The sequence below is a fragment of the Leopardus geoffroyi genome, chromosome D1 (genome assembly GCF_018350155.1).
Source record: "Leopardus geoffroyi isolate Oge1 chromosome D1, O.geoffroyi_Oge1_pat1.0, whole genome shotgun sequence".
In the NCBI taxonomy this organism is placed as follows: Eukaryota; Metazoa; Chordata; class Mammalia; order Carnivora; family Felidae; genus Leopardus; species Leopardus geoffroyi.
Genome location: NC_059329.1, coordinates 44,357,345 through 44,380,712, shown reverse-complemented (window position 1 = coordinate 44,380,712; position 23,368 = coordinate 44,357,345). Strand labels below are relative to the sequence as shown.

The 23,368-nt window shown below is 38.3% G+C and overlaps 1 protein-coding gene across 5 annotated transcripts in view; it reads right to left on the bottom strand.

The window, feature by feature from the left end:
* GRM5 (glutamate metabotropic receptor 5) overlaps positions 1–23,368 on the bottom strand; it is a 529,070-nt gene that overhangs the window by 106,242 nt on the left and 399,460 nt on the right. For all 5 annotated transcript variants that reach the window (XM_045483678.1, XM_045483677.1, XM_045483680.1 and 2 more), the window contains exon 5: positions 584–830. In XM_045483678.1, the coding sequence (XP_045339634.1) occupies positions 584–830 (247 nt within the window). The remainder of the gene's footprint in view (positions 1–583; positions 831–23,368) is intronic.

Genomic DNA, 23,368 nt, shown 5'->3' with positions numbered 1-23,368 from the left:
ATGACTTCCCTGGAGGCTGACCTATAATTAACAGTAAGTTCATATTTCTCAGGCTCCTCTATAAATAATGAAAGGTAGAATTTCAGAGGAAAAGGCAATTTAGTCCTCGAGAAAGGAGAAAGTCCTCCAGCTACAGGATAATGAAATGACTTATAACTTACTATAGGTACAGCAAACAATGTAACAGCACCTCAGCCCCATTTCTGAATTACCACAAATGGAACCATTCATGTTTCAGAAGAGTTCTATGACCCCAAAAGAGAGCAGAATACAGAGAATAACAGAAAACACGTACAGAGAAACCACAGGGCTGGCTTTTGATTTGCTACAATAACATGAGGCTCCTGTCTCTAAGTGCAGGTCTCTGAAATATGATGGTTCCAAGAGTCTGTTGTCAGCATCAGTAATGTACCTGGCTACAGAAAATGGGGCTTCCCTTCTCTATCTTTCATCACTTTCTGGTGTCAGAACTGGCCAAATATGACCAGTAAGCCGAGATAACTACAAAAGACAGAAACAGACACCTTAGGATCAAGAGATGATTGTTCAGGTGCTATTGTCTGGAAGAGAATCAGAACAGTACCTTCCTGGAGAGTCTCCATTCTCATCAAATAGGATCATATCTCCAGAAACCCCAGTAAAATTGGTTTTCATCAGGGAGTCCAAAAGCTTCCGTCCATCAATTGGCTTCATTGCATCACAGAGGCCTGCATAGCCTGGACAGAGGGACATCTGCATGTTGTGGAGCCCATAGGCCATGGAATAGATAGCATTGATCACAAATCCCATTTTGGAATCTTGAACGTGATGTGTTCTCAGAGTCAGAGAACCTGTTGAGAAACAAATTATGGATTAACTATGAGATTTAATTCTGCTATAGCTATACCCATGGATTCTGAATAACTTGAGCATTCACTGAGCAATTTATCAGAGTTAGAACCAGATTAAATACAAAGATAGAGGTCCCAAATTCGTATGTCTAATAATTGTCTTCTATTTCCAGTTTTTCCCCCAAAAAAACCTTGAAGAAAGACCCGAATCCCCAACAGTACCAAGATTCACTTCCTCTGTTACCAATCCTGGAGATGGATGCAGGAAAGCACTGTATTTCTGTATCATAAACTTATTTTAAGGACAGATTAATCTCCTTAGTACTCAGCTATGATAATATTACCCCCTTGGTTTAGAAATCCAAAACAAATCTCCAGCTTCCAAACCAGTAAGTAATAGCTAAACAAACTATATGTTCTGCCATCTTGTTTCAACTTACCTGCTTGGATTTATCATGCACCCCTTGCAACCTCAAAGCATTTGCTCTCCATAAACTGGCCTATTTGGAAATTCTAAAATATAACATTTGTACTCCATTAATCAATTAATTGTTAGAGTCTGAACATAAAAAAATGGTAGACGATCTAGGGACAAAACAATGATAAATTGGGCATGGATTCGGCACTTAAGAACTTGTTCAATAATATAAATTATGTAACCACAGCAAAAGGTGGAAGGTGATAAATTTGTAACACATGTTGAGTTACCCTTCCAATGGACAGCTCTTGGGAAAGTTTCATTAAAGAACTAACATTTGTTATAGGTTATTGATGCAGTATGGAATGAGTGTCTGTTACTTATGACTGCTCAGAACTTGCTGGGAGCGAGGGACATATGTGGCACAAGATAAACCTGATGCTTGCCCTAGAGTCAAGAAGGCACGTGAGCATCTCAGCAAGCCACTGCAGTATGGTTTGGTAAGTCCTGAGGCAGGACTGAGTCAGGAGGGGCATCAGACCCAGAGACTCACTGAGGCTGAGCATTATGGCTGAGTATCATCTAGGTGAAGAGTGGAGGGAAGCGTGTTTGAAGGTTCATAGATGAGATAGAGCGTGCTGTGTTTGGGAAACTTTAAGAAGGTTGGAATGTTCAGAACATGATATGGGAGATGAGAGAATGGGGAGAGGTAGAGAAGTAGAGGAGGGAAGGGCTGCTTAAACCACATTGAGATTGGTGTACTTTATGATGTACTTTATCTTAAGATCACTGGGATCCCTTGCAGTGTTTAGGTAGGGGCATGATCAGATTTCTATTTTAGGAAGACTGATCTGGCTACAGCATGGAGAAAGATTAAAAGGGCTACAGGAGTGGAGCCAGAAAGACCTATGAAGAAGTGATGCAATGATCCCCATGATAGCTGAAGGTGGCCTTGCCTAGGTAGAGGCCATGGTTATGGGCAGAAGTGTTCAGGAGGCAGAATCTACTACCAGGGCTGGTAACTGAAGAATGGGGAAGATTGAGACACATAGGGAGAACATGGAAAGAAGGCAAAAGTGACAGCTGAAATAAAGACAGAGCTTGTCATTTGGGAAAAAAGTTTTCTGTAAGAGCGATAGAAAGGAATTTTCTAAAGGGAGCATGATTTTTCATGACATTTCAAACTGTAGAGGCATATTACCCCCTTCTTGATTGCTGGCCCAAATGCTGATACTTTCCCTGAGCAGAGAAACAAAGAAAACAGCACAACTCATCCTGACATAAGTTTAAGATGAGGAATCCCGTTTCCATTTAAGGACTAAGCACTGGACCCAGGCTTAGTAATCAATTCTCATAATTTTCTTTTCTACATAGGCTCACTTCATACTTCCCCACCCCTGTCGACCCCCCTCCACTGTAAACTCCATGCTACTAGGTATTAAGTCAAATATTTTTGGGTCGCTTTTCCCTCCTCTTTCCTTTATACCTTCTCAACTCTTATTTTTTCTACCGTTAATAATTAAACTACTTCATACCAATCTACTTCTACCATTTTTTTTACTTAAAAAAGATATTATTTTATTTTTTAAAATTTTTTCAATATATGAAGTTTATTGTCAAATTGGTTTCCATACAACACCCAGTGCTCATCCCAAAAGGTGCCCTCATCAATACCCATCACCCACCCTCCCCTCCCTCCCACCCCCCATCAACCCTCAGTTTGTTCTCAGTTTTTAACAGTCTCTTATGCTTTGGCTCTCTCCCACTCTAACCTCCTTTTTTCTTTCCTTCCCCTTCCCCATGGGTTTCTGTTAAGTTTCTCAGGATCCACCTAAGAGTGAAAACATATGGTATCTGTCTTTTTCTGTATGGCTTATTTCACTTAGCATCACATTCTCCAGTTCCATCCACGTTGCTACAAAGGGCCATCTTTCATTCTTTCTCATTGCCACGTAGTACTCCATTGTGTATATAAACCACAATTTCTTTATCCATTCATCATTTGATGGACATTTAGGCTCTTTCCATAATTTGGCTATTGTTGAGAGTGCTGCTATCAACATTGGGGTACAAGTGCCCCTATGCATCAGTACTCCTGTATCCCTTGGGTAAATTCCTAGCAGTGCTATTGCTGGGTCATAGGGTAGGTCTATTTTTAATTTTTTGAGGTACCTCCACACTGTTTTCCAGAGCAGCTGCACCAATTTGCATTCCCACCAACAATGCAAGAGGGTTCCCGTTTCTCCACATCCTCACCAGCATCTATAGTCTCCTGATTTGTTCATTTTGGCCACTCTGACTGGCGTGAGGTGATACCTGAGTGTGGTTTTGATTGTATTTCCCTGATAAGGAGCGACGCTGAACATCTTTTCATGTGCCTGTTGGCCATCCGGATGTCTTCTTTAGAGAAGTGTCTATTCATGTTTTCTGCCCATTTCTTCCCTGGATTATTTGTTTTTCGGGTGTGAAGTTTGGTGAGCTCTTTATAGATTTTGGATACTAGCCCTTTGTCCGATATGTCATTTGCAAATATCTTTTCCCATTCCGTTGGTTGCCTTTTAGTTTTGTTGGTTGTTTTACGGGGTTTAATATACATTGTCTTCTTCCAGATTATAACAATAGTCTTTAAACTGTTTTTATTTTCTATCTTTGCCCTTCCTCCCCTACTCCAGCCAATTTTAAACCCAACAGCCATAGAAATTCCCTTAAAATGTAGATCAGATCACGACACTCCTCTGATCAAACTTTTCAGTGGCATTTATTATTGAAAGTAAAAGCCACAGTCCTTGCAATGACTTTCAGAGACATACAAGAACTTGACTCATGGCACCCTACCCCTCATGCTTCTGACTCCATCTCCTAACACTCTTGATTTGAATTATTCCTCTCTAGCCACACTCACCTCCTTGCTGATTCTCAAATATTCAGGGGTGCCCCTGCCTCTGGGCCCTGGTATTTGCTGTTCCTTCTACCCAGAAGGCTCTGCCACAGAGGTCTTCAGAACCTGCTCCCTCCTAAGTGCAGGTCTTTGTTCAAATATCATCCTCTCGGGGCGCCTGGGTGGCGCAGTCGGTTGGGCGTCCGACTTCAGCCAGGTCACGATCTCGCGGTCCGTGAGTTCGAGCCCCGCGTCGGGCTCTGGGCTGATGGCTCGGAGCCTGGAGCCTGTTTCCGATTCTGTGTCTCCCTCTCTCTCTGCCCCTCCCCCGTTCATGCTCTGTCTCTCTCTGTCCCAAAAATAAATAAACGTTGAAAAAAAAAAAATTAAAAAAAAAAAAAAAAAAACAAATATCATCCTCTCTGTGAGACCTTGGGACACCCTGGCTACATCTCATCTCTGTCCCACTCTCCACACATACTCCCGGTGGGTCTCCTTTCCCGACAGTAGTTTTCTCCTTACCACTATCTAAAATATTATTTGTCTTGTTTATTGCCTAAAACATCTACCCATTAAAATGTAACCTCTGTGAAGCCAGGGATTTTTTTGCCTGTTTCCTTTACTACTCAGTGCTTAGAATAGTGCCTAGCACAGAGTGGGTTCTCAAAAAATATTTGTTGAGTAAATTAAAGAACTGTCCCTTCTAATTCTCCTTTCTATTTTCTTTTCCTTCCTGACCCTACCAACACTATTTCTATCCATTCTCAAAGGCTCCAAGAGGACTTCCTTCATGAAGACAACCATGATTACAGATACTAAAATTAACCTTGCTTTTTCAAACTTCCTACCACTTTCTCTATACCTATCTCAGGCGCCCTGCACAACATACTATAGAAATGTGGGCATACTTAGGGGGAGGAGAATTTGGAACATCCGGTCCCCACATCAGTCCATCTCCTACCTTCATCCATTTAACTCCCTAAAAGGATGTGTCTTACTCACACATCAGCTCAACCTCCTAACCCTTATCGGAGGTCAGCAATAGTTGCTTTTGTGGCTACTAGATAGGTGGTGGTTTGAGTCTCATTTTGTTTTTTCCTCTTATGAGCAGGAGAGGGAGATGTAAATTCTTGCTTTATGTCTTACTAGCTCTGTGACTTGAGCAAGTTACTTAAATTCTCTAAGATTCAGTTTAATCACCTGTTAAATGGCGACAAGTCATAAATACCTTGCACAGAGGCTGGCACAAGATAGATGCTTCATAAATAGTAACTACCAAAATGTAAATCATAAAGCCCTTTAGCCACCATGTTTTGTGGTCACCACTTTGGAAAACAAAAGCAAGCCAAAGGTCTGGCCTAATACGATGCGCAGTAGAGCTCTCAGGCAGTCATGTTTCAGGTTCCTTTCCTGATTTTTCTTTCTGCCTAGTCTACAATAGACAGCAACTGGCACAAAGGCAACGTTTGAGGCTTATTCATTTGTAAATCAAATGACAGTGCTTAGGGCATGGTTACTGAACTGTTTGTTGAACTGAATGGGGGCAAGAATGAAAATTTGCATTTGTTTGGCACTTTTCAAAATAATTTTTGCGTGTATCAGTGATGTGCATCAATACCTGTATTCACACTGCAGAGATAAAGAAACTGAGGTGTAGACAATTTAAGTAGATTTTCCAAGGTTACGTGGATATAAAAATCAAAAATAGACAAGAATTTCTAACACTAAGATCGGTGCCCTTTTTGCTATACTATATTGCTTTCTCTAGAAATACTCCCCGTACGATATTACTGTATCACCTCTAAAAGTATTCTACTTAAGAGATAAAGTGAGGGAAAACAAACTGGTAACAAGATTGAATCCTTCCTGGAAAGTGCTATGTTTCTGTTCCTTCCAATAATGTCCGCTAACGCTGCCCAAAATCTGGGCCCAGGAGTGCACAAAAGGAGCTGACCAAAAAAAGCAGGAGCTCAGAAACCAAAGGACTCGTGTCTGTGCACAGTCTGTTGTATCATTTGTTGTTACTGAGCATCTTCAAACACCTGACCTACGTGGGCAGCATTAGGCTCTTACAGAAGTTCCTGGTAACTATTTTCCCTTGTCACCCAAACTACCAGAAGACTGCAAATTCAAAAAACAAACAAAACCTGCAGAAGAAAACCAATGTAAATTTAACCTTTGTAATATCTCCTTAAGTCAATTTGATGAGGAATTTTTAAAGAAGGATATCTTACTCTGTTTTAGCATTCAGGATGCAACAGGGGGGCAATTAAGAGAAATTCACATTTAAATTCTACCTATACCACCTCACCTACATACCAGCCTTTCCCTCCATCAGAAGCAGCAGCTCCAGGCTAAGTTATCACCTTTAGGTAGCTGAGAGAGCTCTTTTGAAATGTGTGACAACAAAATAAATACTTTAAAAATGCTTCAATTTCATAAAACTCAAGGAGGTTTAGGAGCTGTTTCCACTGTAGATGAAGAAACTAAGGAAATCAAGATGACCCGTCAGTAGCTGGCAAGCCTAGCTTTTTGTGCACAGGGTAGTGGTAGCTGTATTTAAAAGCAATTAACGCAATAGCTTTAGTATTTGTATATGGGGGTGCGAATTTGGTTAATTAGGTAATTCTCCTGCCTCTTACCTCCTCAGGCTTGGATCTCTGTCTATCTCTATCTGTTCCCTAACTCTACACACATCAGAAGGGGGTGAAATCCGCTAAATACCTTACTTTGTGTTAGAGAGTACACATCAACTACTAACAATAGCAGAGCATAAAGAATGGGAGTACAGATTCTGGAACCAGGCAGCAGGTTAGGGTCACAGCGGTGCCATGTACTGGCTGTGTAACTTTGGCCTAGGTCATTAACCTCTCTGTGCCTGAAAAAAAATGGGTTTAATAATAATATCTAAGCAATTGATTTATACAGGGATTAGCTGAGTTTATATTTATAAAGCACTTGATAAAGTAAAATGGTTTATGTTACTTGGCCCCTGATCCAAGTTCTGTTACAAATGATCTGGCTTGTTTCTTCATATGCAGAATATAGAGATCTGGAAGACGTATGTTCACAAGTAGAGGCATTTGCTAGAGCAAATGTGCCTAGCGTGTTTTTGAGGAATAACAAGAAAGGCCAGAATAGTGAGTAAGGGTAAGACAAGGAGGGTAATGAGATAAGGGATGCCTAGTATAGGACTTTGGAGTGCTTTTATCAGAGATGTCACGATATCCTTTTCATTTTAAAAAATTTATTTTGAGGATGAAGATTGAATGAGGGCGGGAAAACCGAGGAAGTGTGGAAATAGGAAGCTAACAGAAGATGGTGCCTTAGTTTAGGATAGGATTCTAAGTACATTTTGGAAGCAGGGAGAATAGGATGTGTTAATGGGTTGGATGTGAGGTATTAAGAAAAAAGAAGAATCACAGATTAGTCCAGGTTTTCATTTTAAGCAACTTGATGGTTTAGTGTACATTTGAGGTGTGAGAAATAGGTTGGTGGGGATGGGGAATCAAAAGTGCTGTGCCACGCATTGAACGGGGAGATGAGTCAGTGGCCGATGTGACCGACCAGGCAACAGACACTGGTGGCTTAGATGAGGGTGAGAAGCATTCAGATTCAGGACACATTTTGAAAACAGAACTGACATGACCAGATGACAGACTGGATCTATCTCAGGTATCAGACTCCTTTTTGAGTTCCTGGTGCTGCACTATTTTATCAGCTGTACAGTGTTTCCTTGTGTGGATATGGCATGATTTATTTTTTATTAGTTCCAGAATGTCTTATAATTTCTTGCTTGGGTTACTGCAATAGCCTCCTAACAGATCTTACTGCCTCTAATCTTGTTCTGCTGGAATCTATATATTCCCAGCGTAGATATATAAACAGTGGTCTTTCTAAAGCACAAAACTGATTTTATTAGTCTCCTTTTAAAACCATTCAGTTGATAACCAAATTATACTCCAAATACCTTGTCCCAACTTTCCAGACCTTTCTTTTCTGCCCTTGATTTACCCCTCAATTCTGACCCATGATACTGTATAATACCACATATTTGAAACTTCTTGTAGTCACATTGTAAACTCTTCTCCCTTGTATCCAGGCCTCTGTGCATTTCGCTCTATATATGTGGAACATACTCTCTTGCAGATTCTCTATTTATTATTTTGTGTGTGTCTAAGACTCACGTCTTCTCAGAAATTGGTCATGACCCTCCTCCAGTTTAGAATTAAGGTTTTGCTCTATTCACCCACAGCACTGATGCTAGCATTTATCACACACTGAACACCCTATACACAAGTTGCCTATTTACCTATGTCTTTGGTCTAGACTTAAAGCTCTGCTTTGTCCTCTTGTAGCACTGGTGGTGACCTTTGGCTGGTTTCTAGTACACTGTGGACTCCTCAATGACAGAGATTCTGTGTCATTCATACAGGTAGCCCCTGTGCCTAGCACAGCCCCTGACATATAATTGGTACTATTAATATATGTTAGGTACATGAATGTGGCCTGATGAATGACAGGATGTCACCAAATACCAGGTCTGGTCTCCAGATTGTCAAATCAGTTTACAAGAGCAGTCATTCCTTTGTAGAATAACAATAAACAAAACTAATACTGCCAGTTTATAATAGGATCTGCCAGGTGGACCAAACAATCCCCTTAAGGAATCTCATGGGCTTTCACCACCTAATAAAACTACTTGAGAAAATTCTGGTCCAGTCAAGATAGAGTAAGCCCTCTCCACCCTATTTCTCCCACTGAATGCTGCTAAAAACCCTGGACAGAATGACTGGAACAGTTTTCAGAGGATTTTGAAAAGTAAATGGTAACAGGTGGGTTGGGGGAGGAAACCAGAATTTAAAACACCACTGAAGCATGCGTGAGATTCTTGGATCTTTTCCCTCCAGTATCTCCAGGCTTGGGTGCAAAGGTAGCCCCAAAACATGGAGCTGTGGACTAATCTGAGGTGTGGGCAGAGGGATCGCCAAGAGAAGTCCTCTATTTCTGGTCTGAAGAGTGGAAAGGGGCTCCCTATGAGTCAGAGAGAGTGGAGGAAATGCTATTTTTGTTTTGGTCTGTGTGAGCCCCAGGCAGCCCTGCAGAGGTAGTGGGGCAAACTGCTGTACTTTAAGGTGGGAGCCCTTCTCCATGACCAAAGGAACTGTGTCTCAAGAGTGTAGGAAATGCTTTTTTCATTTCTCCTAGCCTCTCCCCCAAATGGTGGCTTCCATGGTAATCTAGTCAAAGGGACAAAGGTGAAAGACAGAGGTAGACACCAAAGCTGCACATTTCTACCCAGGGGATCAGGACAGAGATGAGAGAGAGCTGAAAAATGTCAGGGAAACTGGGAAGGGGGGAGCTCAAGAAAGTGATCCTACAAAGTCAAATATGAACTCCTGGCACCAGGCGCATAAGCAACAAGCTCTGAGAAAACTGCAGAGGCTTTGAAAACTGGGCTGACAGAACCGCAGCCTAGAGACGGTGGGCACCAACTTGCAGCCTGACGCTGACCAGGCTGATTTCTTGTTTTGTTTTGTTAATCACCCTTCTATCTAAGATAACATCATATTTGAAATGTCCAGAATCATGAGATGACACCTGGAGTCAGGGGACTATCTATGATTATGTGTGAGAGCAGTAAGGGTCCCAACCACCTTTTTGCTGATCTTCTGTCTACATTTTCAAACTCCTTACTTTCTGTTGGTTGACACAGCCTTTCTTTAGATGTCTTAATAGAACTCAGAGTTCTATTCAATTCCTTTGTTCTTGCTTCTTAGGCCCTAGAGAGAAATTCTAGATCTTAGTTAATTTATTCATTGACTCATTCAGAGATTAATTAGGTTATTGATTAAACAGACATTTATTGAACCCATACTGTATGTCAGACACTGTGATGGATGCTGGTGATTCAAGTGACACAGTATCTCTCTCTTCAGAAACACTCAGCATGTAACCCATGGGCTCAGTGAAAGAAATTTGGGAGACCCAAGAAGTTTGACCTTATTAGGAAAATTTTAAAGTCCTGAGTGCACACAATGAAACAGCTCATTTTATCTAGACTTCTTTTCATACCCAGTAAGCGTTAGGAAAGAGAGGGCATGTTAATTAGTTGGCTTGTTAATGCACAAAAGAACTGGACTTTAGTCAACAGTATTTACTTTGTTTAAGGATTATTTTTTAGGGTCCACTATGGGCCAGCCCAATGCAGGCATGAGGATTTGTGCCAACCCAAACTTGCAAGCTGCTCTCAGGCTCCATCTGCCTCACAGCAGCCTGGAGAGAAGAAATGGAAGCAAGGAAGAGAGGCTGGTCCCTTTTTATTTTATTTTTTTCAAAACTGGATCACTGATTTAGAACACTTAACATTCAATCCTAATTTTACTATTGTTTAATCAAATGAGAAGATTCTAAAAGGATTAGCAGAAACTGAAATCCTTCAATCTGTGATTACAATTTAATTTTACAGCACTTAAAATATGTTCTTTTTAAAAATATGTTCTTTAATTCATCTGGGGAATCAGAACTTTGAAGCTTAGTAGCTGTCAAACAGAGGGAAATCAGAGTGTCTTCACAAGGCAGAATCAGAGAAGATACTAAGGACTTCAGAAAGTCTAGAGGCTACAGAAAGGATGTCTTTGGACTAAATTGGCATTTAGATATGTTGTTTGGCTAAATGCTACTTTGTGGAAATTTTAAATGAGAATCCAGCTTTGTAGACTCTTGGGGGAAAAAAAAACAGATGTCACAATACTGGCTTCATTCAGATTCTCACATGGCAAATGCTAACCTGCTTCTCTCTTTTATATCACATCTTTGGCCCCTATATTCCTCTGATGTTGGGACTTCCTAATTGGTCCAATGAACTCATTTTGTAGATGAAGAATAAGGCCAATGAGGGAAAAAGATTTCTTGAAAGTCACACCTTTGGTTAATGGCAGCTGGCATCTTGTGTTTAAACTCTTAGACTAGTGTTATTTTCATATGGGCAACAAAGGAAACCATGGTTTAAAATTCTTTTCAGCAAACTAACCTATGACCATAGAGTAATGAATCTGGCAAAAATTTATTAAAAAATATTTTAAAAATCCCAAGTCAGTTCTTTGTGTTATCCCTTAAACTAGCTACTAAAATACTTTTGGATTGTCCCCGTTATTTCCTCTCTACCCACCAGTAGGGGAAGGATAGTAAAGGAAAGGAAGATGTGAGGGAAGGGATTCAATTATTTTCTAGGAAGGAGATTATAAATCTGGAAGATGTCACTTGATAACATACTGTAACGTTGTGAAAGAAAATAAATAGCAGGGAAACAAATTCTCCCTAACGTCATTTATTTTCTGAATCTACTCATTCCTTATGCATATGGCAAATGGATTCCAATTATGCTCAGTGGCTGACACAATAATTTGTTTTCACTGTGACAGAAGGGCAGAACATCCCCCAAGTCAGAATTCATCTTTTGCCATTACACACTCCCACAGAAATATGTGTATACCTCTACTACAGAATACTTTCTGTCATGCACTAGAATTACCTATGTGCTTGTCTGTGCCTACCATGGGGTATGAGCCACCTGAGGGCTAAAACTGTCTTGCGTACACTGTATGCTCCACAGTTCCTAACGCTGTGGTGAATAAGCAATCCATTCCTTCATTTAACATTTAATAAGCACCTATTTTTTGCAAAAGCCTCAAAACATACCATGAGATTCAGAATTTAGTTCACACTAGGCAATGAGTTCTATGCAGGTCAGGCTCACATTGGTCTTGCTTTCCAGTACCCAGAATAATATTCAACATTGTCAGTAATGGTGGGTCATATGAATGATGGATGACTATGGATAGAACTCCTGTATGGAACTTTACATATAGTGGGCAGACAAAGAAATTTGTGTTATAATGAAGACGCAACTAGCTTCTTGGGACCATAGGTTAAGATTAATAAAATAAAGGACATGTTAAGTGAGCTGGGGCTTGGACAGAAATTAGAGATATCAAGAAGGAAAAACAAAAGTCCATGAAAGGGCTGAATTGACCAATGACATCACATAACTCATTCAGACTTTCCTAAGACTATATCATGTGCTTTTTCTATATCAGGAAGCATGGCAGCACTGGGAGCCCAGAGCTGTATCCATACACCTGTAGAGATACCAATTTCTAATATCTGCTTTGGCTCCAATTTATAACTGTGTCTGAAATACAGGCAGTTGACCTCTAAATGTTCATATTGAAATGCAAATGAATGCAGCAGCTGCAGAAAGAAGACGCATCTTCAGGGAGCTACAGAAATTCAACAGGGATTGTACATTTCTATGTGCAGAACACCAAATTTTAAATGTAAATGATTCACTGTGAGCAGCCGGTTGGTTGGCAGGCCTGTGATGGATATGTGATTTCAGATAGTGTATCTTTTTCATTCACATTACAGTATTGTGAGGAACTTCCATATGGTATGTAAATGAAGGAAGACTTCCATAGGGATATGAAGGCTCGTGGTTGTATTATTTAAAAGAGTACATGGCAAAAAGCCATAGCATTACATTCTCCTTACTATACTAAGACCAGACTCCTAGGCCACAGCTTTCCAACTGGCCCTATCTGGCCAACCATCTTCATTGCCACTGTTCTTCCCTATTTTGTTTTATAATATTTCCTAAAGATGTGACATTCCCATCCTAACCAGTGAGCTGCCTATCATATTATTTTATTTCATGAAAATTTTTTTTGATGTGTATCTATTTTTGAGAGAGAGAGAGAGAGAGAGAGAGAGAGAGAGAGAGAGAAAGCATGAGTGGGGGAGGGTCGGAGACAGAGAAGGAAACACATAATCCAAAGCAGGTTCCAGGCTCTCAGCTGTCAGCACAGAGCCCGATGCGGGGCTCCAACCCATGAACTGTGAGAGCATGACCTGAACCAAAGTCAGACGCTCAACCAACTGAGTCCCCCAGGTGCTCCCCTATCATATCCTGATACACAATTTAATGATCTCTCTACTGTGAAGCCTTGCTAGGGTTTCCCAGTAGAGTTGAATAATTCCTTTTTCAGGCCTTCCTTATTTGGAAAACAAGGAAAATAATACCTTCTTGTAGAGTTGTGAGAATTCAAGACAGTATGTATAGAAGCCATGACCCCATAATATTATGGTACCAAATACTTGGAAGCTCTTGCTGGTGTTGTTGTATATCTAGTACAATTTATTTCTAAGAGATCACTTGGTTATTCAAAATTATTTGTAAAATTAGCATTGTTCCCCACCTTTGAAAATTTGAGAATTACTATACCTTTTAATTTACAAAATGTTCCAGAGTTCTCTCTCTCCCCCCGCCTCTTTCTGCCCCTCCCCCACTCAATGCACATGCACACTCTTTCTCTCAAAATAAATAAACTTAAAAAAAATGATCCAAGGTCTATCAAGTCTTTCTATCCTAATCAAATCTCTAGTATTAGACATGATAATTAATCTTTCACATGTACAATTTGTGAACTCTACATTTTGTTTATATACAGAGGGTTTATATGCTGAAATATAATTCATTTTTTCAATTTTCTATTTCATTTCAATCACACTGCTTATTAGATGGGGTTTTCAACTAGTATGTTTGTTATTTTTAATTAGAAGTAAAAGTCATAATGAAACTTTAATTTTTTGCATCACTTACTTTCAGAAGCATAAACTCTGGAACACTCACAAACCATGAGATCATCACCTCAGCCAAAATCAAGAGTCAGACCCTTAACCAACTGAGCCACCCAGGCGCCCTTAACGTTGGATCATTTTTATCAGAAACTATTTATGAAGCTCCCTCTGCTGAGTGTGCTAGGTACTGTACCACTAGTACTAGCTTCTTCATTATAGATATTGCATTAAAATCACAATAATTCCACTTTTAACTATGACAGTAATTATTTTATATAAACTATTTTATTTCAAAATAATTTCAAAAGTGGGCATTAATGGAGAAGAGCTGGGAGAAGACAGTATCCCACAGATGCTGGATACTAGGTGCTTTCCATTCATTACCTAATTTAACCCTCATGGCAGACATATGACCTAACATTATTTTCTGCCTTTGTTCCACTTTACTACATTTTAGCTCTATGTTATTGGGCATTTTAAATCTCTGAGTCCAAACTGTCTCACCTAAAGTGAAATTTCAAACTCAGTTCAGCCTGGCTCTATGGACCGACCTTTCCACACCAGTATCTCCCCTAACTTTATATAAACATAAGAAAGTCACTTTTGCAAATGTCATTTTACTTCACTTGGGAGTGAGAATCACTATCCCTATTATCTTCTGAGGGTTAAGACTTGAGGAGAAATGAGAAAGTATATGTAAAATGTTTTGATTAATAGTAATGAGTAATATTTATTGGGGAACTATCAGTATTCTAATTAGCCATTACAGAAGCCCTGTGAGTAGATACTACCATTAGCCTCAATTTTTATACAAGGAAAATGAGGTTCATTTATGATAAACAAGTTTTCTAAAGACAAACCGATTGAAAAATTAAATTGTATAATTTCAGAAAAAAAACTTCTGGCATGTCAGAAATTAGGAAATTCCTGCCTCGATAATGTATAATTAGGAAATATCTTAACTAGAAATATATTCTTGATTATATAATTATATGCTTAGTCTAAATAATAATAACAATAATAATAAAAATAAAATAATAATAAAATAGAAAAGATTAAAATATAGATAAAATAAAGCAAATATATATATATATATATATCCAAAATTTGGGTTGATTCTATATATACTATATATAAAAGGGGGGATGAAGAGGAAAAGGGAAAAGTTTAAATTAAAAAAAACTTTAAAAAATTAAATTAAAAAAATCAACAAAATAAATTAAAATTTTTAAAAATTAAAAAAATTAAAAAAATTAAAAAATAAAAAATTACAAAAAATAAAAATAAAAATAAATAAAAGGGGGGTAGAGGAATAAAAAGGGAAAGACAAATACAAATCTATGTGTGTCAGATTCTAGTTTTTAATATACATTTTTGACACTTTTCTCTCACTTCTTCTTAATCCTTCTAAATACCCATATCCAAGTCCTGTCAATATATCTTCAAACTCTATTCACTTCTCTACATCTCTGCCATCACTGATTTAGTCCAAATGACCATCATCTCTCACTTTTATTACCATAATTGCCTCCCAACCAATTTAGCTTCATCCACCCTTTAATCTACTCTCCATACACATAAAGAATACGTTTTGAAAAACAAATCTGATCATGTCACCATAGTCTTCCGTGATTCTCATCACTCATAAAAACTTTGAATGAATTCCCATTGTCTTAAGATAAAAATAAGCATGTTGCTTATACTCTGCCTACCTCTCTGGCTCATCCAGAGTGACTAACTTATGATAAATCCCAAGTTATTTATTATATCCCTATAGTATATAAGATATAACAACTGCATTTGAAAATAGTTGCTAGGCACACTTATGCACTGTTGGGAATGTAAACTTGTCAAGCCACTGTGGAAAACAGTATGGAGTTTCCTCAAAAAATTAAAAATAGAATTGCCATATGATCCAGTTATTCTACTAGTGGGTATTTATCCAAAGAATACAAAAACATTAATTCAAAAAGATATATGTACCCCTATGTTTATTGCAGCATTATTTACAATGGCTAAATTATGGATGGCGCCCAAGTGTTCCTCAGTAGATGAATGGATGTAGAAACACATATTGGAATATTATATATAGAAAAATATATATGAAATATCTGAAAAACTATATATTTGAATATTACTCAGCCATAAAAAGGAATGAAATCTTGCCATTTGCAACAACATGGGTGGATCTAGAGGGTATAATGCTAAGTAAAATAAGTCAGTCAAAGAAAGACAAATACCATATGATGAAAGATATTCATATGTGGAATTTAAGAAACAAAACAGACAAGCAAAGAAAAAAAGAGACAAGCAAGAAGACACTTAACTATAGAGCACAGATGCTTACCAGAGGGGAGGGGAGTGGGGGGATGGGTGAAACAGGTGAAGGGGATTAAAAGTACACTTATTATGATGATCACTGAGCAATGTATAGAATTGTTGAATCGCTATATTGTATAACAGTAACAACACTGTAAGTCAACTATACTGGAATTAAAATATTTTAAAAAGAAGAACATAACTAATAATAACTAATAACAGAATAAGAAATTCAAAGTGACCAAAAAACAAAACAAAACAAAACATAGCAAATTGTAAAGCATTGCTAGTATCTGGACTGAATAGTTTTTCAAATACTCTAGCACTGTATTAACACAGAGAATCATGGAGGAGTGTAATATAAGAAACCAGCCTTTGAAACATTAACTTTTTTTATCTCCTAGGCTTAGTCCCAACTTAATTCTCTGCCATCATGTCACCAGGCAGATACATGTCATCAGAGTACCAGACAGATACAACACACTGTAAGTCCTTTCCAGTGGACTCATATTTAATGCCATGGGTTGAAGACAAAACCTAGTAGCATAGAAACCATGAAGCTAAATCTCTTTGAAATTGATACTCAGTGAGAGACTGATTTTTCCTGCTTTACATCATTCCGCAAAATTTCAAGTGTCAATCAATGGTGGCTTAATATTATCAGCTGGATAACTACTTATTGATAATTTGAGTTCTAATTCGTCTATTAATTTTTACAATAATTATTTGTTAGGTTCTACCTAGTGTTCCACAGGTTTGTTTTGCATATATAGAAGGCAGCACAATATAATACAAATAACATAATTTTAGAGGCTTGGATTCAAAAATTTTAGCTCTTTATTTGTCAGTGATCTGTCCTTGTCTGGGCAAGCCATTGTAATCCTCTTTGGGCCTTAGTTTGCTCATCTATAAAACAACAACAATCATAATTTCTGAGGATCAAGACAGAGCAAGTGAATGAAAGAGCAAAATAAACCATTTTACAATGACTACAAATTAATATTATTAATTTATAATCTATAGACATGAGGGCAAGTTATACCAGTTCTCCAAAGAAATCTGTGAGCTGGTTCATTCTGGCATGATATCTATCTGTAGTGAAGCAAATAAGAATTGAAAAATCATTGTCATTTGGAAAGAAGTCCTGCTTCTTAGGTCTAATTATTGCTGGAATTCAAGGCAGACCTGCCCTTGGGTATATTAACTGTGGCCCATCTGTAGAGGTTTCTTTCCTGTGTCTGAAATACTTCTCCTTCCCTGCTTAGTCTCCAGGGCTGATCCATTTAAAAAAAAAATCAGAGTAGAAAGTTATGGAGTTAAAAAGTTAAATGATTCACAAAGGAATTTTAAACTGTATACGGTTTCTTGTGTAAAAAATATTTTCTAAACTATTATCATGTTTAAAAAGAATAAAGACACATTACTGCTTAAATGCACAGTTCATCTTATCATTGTGAATATGTAATGATTTTATTATAGCCTGGACTTCAATCTCTTTAATTCATGGGATCACCAATTCAGCACAAAGCTCAAAGCTGTGTGCTGGGGGGAACTATGGTCATTTAATAAATATGTAACATACATTCTTTTCTTCATTTAACAAGAATTTATTGAGTACCAACTATACATCAGAACTGTTGTAGTCAGTGTTTTCTGAAAATATTAAGTACCTACTGTATTCAATAATGTGTAAAATTGCTTACTGGCAGCAGAAAAGTCAATCCCATATATGTGATCATGGGTTAATTTATTTGGAATTGTACAGCCTGAGGTTTGACACTGCTTTGCCACTTACTAGCTGTGCAATCTTGGGAAAGTCGTTTAACCTCACTAAGCATTTTTCCTTCCTTTTCTTTTCTTTTTTTTTTAAAGTAGGCTTCACACCCAGTGCAGAGCCCAGCGTGGAGTCCAGTGTGGAGACCTGAGTGGAATCCCATGTGGAACCCAGTGTGGGGCTTGAACCCACGACCATGAGATCAAGACCTGAGCTGAGATCAAGAGTTGGACGCTTAACCTACTGAGCCATCCAGGCATCCCCTTCCATTTTTTAATAAACAGACTCTAATAGTAGCTACCTCAAGATTGATGGGAGTATAACATGAGATAGTGCTGGGAAAGTGTGGGTAAGAATAAAGCCTAGCAAGCAAGTAACTGCATATTACATGTTAATTATGATAGTGATAATGAAACCAATTACAGTATTCACAATTATTGAATTAATCTATAGTAATCTTCATTATTTGGCCTCACACAATCCAAATCCCCTTCCTAATTTTGATAAACTCCTTATTGTACCTAGATTCTAGTAGGCTTTATCATACTTTCATTAGGGAAGTTGAAGTGGCCTTGTCTCACTGCATTCTCTGGGCCCTGGTTGCCATGTAATGGGAATATAAATAATCCAGGCTCAGTAAATTATAAATTTTCTCCCAGGAATCTGTATAAAGTGAAGTCAAGCTAAAGGATGGCTGGTATTTATTCATAATGAAGTGAATGGTAGGGGGCAAATGCAGTTATATTCTGGCTAAACAGCCAAAAGCAGGGCTTATTTCATGGCTCTAGGGAGTTGGTCCAAGTTTTCAAACTTGGTCCTACAGCAGCCAGTAGATCCTGAGAGGACTCAATATTCTTTCAAATATTTATTTATATTTATATTCATATTCATTTGTTTTACCTTGGAGAGCCAAGCTAACAGTGGTTTCCAGTGATTACAAGCAAAACCTCTGACAGGAGTCAAATTGTTTGCAAAAGCAACCTGTTATCAGTGGGACAACTACTCACTAATTATATGAATTCCAATTCTCTGTTAATTTTTATAATAATTACTGGCTTGGCTCTATCCAGTATTCCATGGGTTTATGTGGGTGCCTACAGTCCAACAGAGGCAAATTATTTAATTTTAATATTGAAGTAGAGCCACGGACCAAAAGATTTCCTGAGTTGAATTATTAAACAAAGAGAATGCAGACATCAAATTTGGTTCACTACTCCTGCTTTCCATTGTCAGGGACAGCAGATGCCTTGCACCCCTGGAAGCTGATTTCATAAGAGAGAGCACTCTCCAATTACTTGTGACTATTTGAACCAACTGATTCAATTTAGAGACAGAATCACCAGATCAGTTTTCTTGTCTGTCTGTCTCGTTGCAGATTGAGCCTTAATTAAATATTACCCGAAAGCACAGAGGGAAACCCTAGTCCTTGCCTATTTCTTTGCTTCCTCCAAAGAAACTGAGAAACATGAGAGGAAGGAAAAATGACAACAGAGAAACTGGAATAAGAAACTTAAATTTTCAGGCATCAAGGAAATTCCTACTAGAGAAAACTTGCCATGTGCCTCTGAGATAGTCAGATTAAACACCAGTTTTCTTTTCTAAATCTTCCACATGATGACTGGTAATATCTAGTTATCCAGGATTTTTAAAATATCTCCCCTTTTGAAGCAATTTACTATATGGTAGATAAGGTGTTCTAGAACCATAAAACACCCTTGAATATTGTTTTTATATTTTGTTAGAATTTCCAGGTGTAGCATATGCCAACTTGAACAGAATATGGAAAACATTTTAACTTGTAACATCCATAGAAGCAAGAGTTTGCACATAGTTTGTAAATGTACAAACCTCTTGTGTCACTCTCTACTGTGGTGTGGCCTATAGGGGTTTTTGAATTCATTTGTTTGAGTAACATTTTTCATACATTGTAATCTTTGGCTGAACTCTTTCTTAGAATCATTCTTTTATTCTGAAGTATTGGGATTTTCAGCTCTAAGAAACTACTAGAGAAAAATATGGTGTGGAAGAAACATTCTGATAATTATAGGATTTATTGAATTTTATTAAATGCCAGAGACTAAGTGCTATGGACTGAACTGTGTCCTCTCAAAAGCCCTAACTGCCAATGTGATATTTAATATAAGGCCTTTGGGAGATGGGCCCTTTGCAAGGTATTTGGGATGGGGCCTATGAGTTCATAAGCGTGGAGCCCTCATGTTGGGATTAAGATCCTTATAAGAAGAGACATCAGAGAGCTTGCTCTCTTTCTCTTTGCACCTGTATGCAAGCCATGAAGAAGAGGTTCTCACCAAAACCTCATAATATTAGAGCTCTGATCTTGAGCTTGCAGAACTGTGAGAAAATAAATTCTGCTACTTGTACATCCCAGTCTATGGCATTTTGTTATGGTAGCCTCAGCTGACTAAGACACCATTTAAGTGTTTCATAGGTACTACTGCATCATCTATATAAGATCTCTATCAGTTAGGCATTTAATGCCATCCCAAATTCACATCTGAAGAAAGTAAGGAAAGAGAGTTTAAGCAACTTGTCCAGTGTCACAGAGCTATTAAGTGGCAGAGCTGGGTATATAAATCTAGCCTGTCATGTGCCAAAGCTGGCCCATAACCACTCTGGTATGATGGCTCCAATGTGTACAACAATTTTTGTGAATTTGCCACTCATCAATTTAATCACATCTTTCATATTTATTAATATATGCATTTACGACATATTTCTTTGAGGAATATTTTTAGGTTGAATGGTCCGTGCTCCTTCTGCAGTTACTGTCTGAATGATGGGCATTAAGGACAGTTTTGAATTGGCCTCTAGCCTGGAGTTCTCCATGCTTCCACCCAGGCTTCTAGTCTTGTTTTTAATGTAATTTTTCACCAGAGGCTCTTCATTCCCACTGCATGTTACTAAAGTACCAGTCCCACTCCTGTCTCTATACCTGTGTAACTTCAAACATGAAATATTTGAAAGGAAACTCATTTTCTCTTCCCGATCTATCCCTTTTTTTTTCTATTTTCTCTATTTTTCTATTAAAATTTTTTTCTCAATCACCTATAATTGAAAACTTGAAGTCACCCTTGACTCCTCCCTTTTCCTCAGCCCCACACAAGGTCTCCAAGTTTATATCGCTCTTCTGTTATACAATAGTAGCTACCATGACATTCTCACATTCCCCGTGGATTAATACAATAAAGTTTATTTCATGCTCACTTCTAACACTAATCTTTCCTTTATCCAAAAAACTCCCAAAGATACTGTCAGATGAACCTTTTTAAAAAAATATTTATTTTTTATTTATTTTGAGAAAGAGAGAGAGAGAGAGAGCAGGAAAGGGGGAGAGAGGGAGGGAGGGAGAGAATCCCAACCAAGCTGGATGTGGGGCTTGACCTCACAAACCATGAGATCATGACCTGAACTGAAATCAAGGGTACTGAGCCACCCAGCTGCCCCTCAAATCAAGCTTTTTAAATGGATTTTTGATTATATAATCTTCATGCTAAAAAATCTTCAACAATTGCTTAATATGTAAAAGAAAATTCTTCAAATCATGGTCTAGCATGCACAATCCTTAAGAAACTTTTCCCCACTTTCATTTCCAGTCTTATCAGTTACTATATATCATACCTCACTCCAGTTGAACAAGTTCACCCTGCTATTACCTGAATGGGCCTTGTATTTTCTCAACTCTATCCTTAATTTCTCTAGACTTCAAAGCTTAGAATAATCTGTGTCAGACTCATAGCCCAACTAAACTTCTGGACTTAACTTAAATATCAGCTATATCATTAAGCCCTAACCTCCCCAGACACAAGCAATAACCACTTCTCTAATGCCTAAAGCTCTTAAGGCCTCTTTCACTAATTTTCTACTTAACAACTATAACATTACATTAAAAATATCCCCAGGTAAATTGTAAGATACCCAAGGGAAGAGGTCAACCACTAGCTAATCTTCACATCCTCTCTTATGATTTTTGAATTAGCTCAAGATCTTACTTAATCAGTGTTCAAGAATGATAATTTGATAAAGAAGATATAATAAAAATTGAATAAATTCCATGAATTTGCATCAGTACTTTATTTTTTTGAAAATAAAGCATGTGCCACTTAGGTCATATTTAATATCTTCTCTGAGGCTTTGAAGTAATCTGCAAAATATTTTAGAAGCAACAGCTCAAATATCCTGGGTATATTGCAAAAATTGGATTGAGAGAGTCATTGGGAATCAACATGGTTAACAGATGGATTCTCTAATTCTTGTAATCCCTCTGGAGTAGAGTAACATTTAAGTATCATGACAAAAGTCTAGGAGCTGCTGACCATCAGCAGCAGTAGGAGGAGACATCAAGTCAGGACTATGAAAGTACCTTCTGTGACAACCCTTGCATTTCCAGTAACTTAATACAATACATTCATTTCTTGCTCATATCACAGTCTGATGCAGATGGTAAAGTTGTCCTGGGTCTTCCAAGTGACCTCGGAACCAAGCTCTTTCTATCCCATGACTTGTGAATCAAAGTGCTGTCATTGTCCATATACAAATAGAATGGACTCTGCTACTCCAGCACTACTTTCCCATTTTCTCAGGCTAGTCTCTCTGCTTGGTCTCTCCTCTCCACTTACCCATACTATGTCTAAGCTATTCAATCCAATGATCCTTGGATACCCTGGTTTTCACTGATTTCTCCTATCCATAGACTTCTATGACTCTTCCTAGTTAAGCATTTCAGCAATGCTTTAAAACTGAGAGACCTTGTGGCATAGTGAGCAGACTGGGGACTGTGGAGTTGGATTGGGTACAAGTACTTGCAGTGCAACTTGTCCTGGAAAATCTAGTGAATCTCTCTAAGCTTCAGTGTCTATTGAAAAAAGTTATACTACTATAACCCAAGAGAATTATATGAGGAATAAGAGATACAACTGTACTTAAGTCTCCCTTCCACAGTGCCTGGCATGTAGAATCCCTCAATAAATAAAGGTTTCCTCTGCTTCACTTCCACTAGTTAAAAACACTTACTGCTTCCACTGCTACTGCTGAGATCCAAGCCATCATCTATCATTTGATTACTGCAATAGCCTTCTAATTACCTCCTTACATTCTTTTTTGCCCACACTTACCATCTATTCTTAACATGACAGCCAAAGTGATCTTTAAAAAGCCAGTTCAAGTCCTTCCTTTGCCCAAATCCTTTAATGGCTTAAGGTTTCAGTTGAGTAAAAGCCAAAGTCAATGCAATGCCAACAAGACCTTACAAGATCTCTCCCTCTGTTACCTCTTTGCCATCATCTCCTCCTAGTTTCTTCTAACTAACTCTGCTCCAGCCACACTGGCCTTCCAACTCTTGCCCCTCTCTGAACTTCTGACCCATGATTTCCTACTACTGTAACATCTTCCCCCTGTCCACCTGGGCTACTCCCTCATCTCCTCCTTGGATTTATACAAAGTCACTTTCTTAGTAAGGTCATCTCTGTCTACCGTATTCAACTGCATCCTCC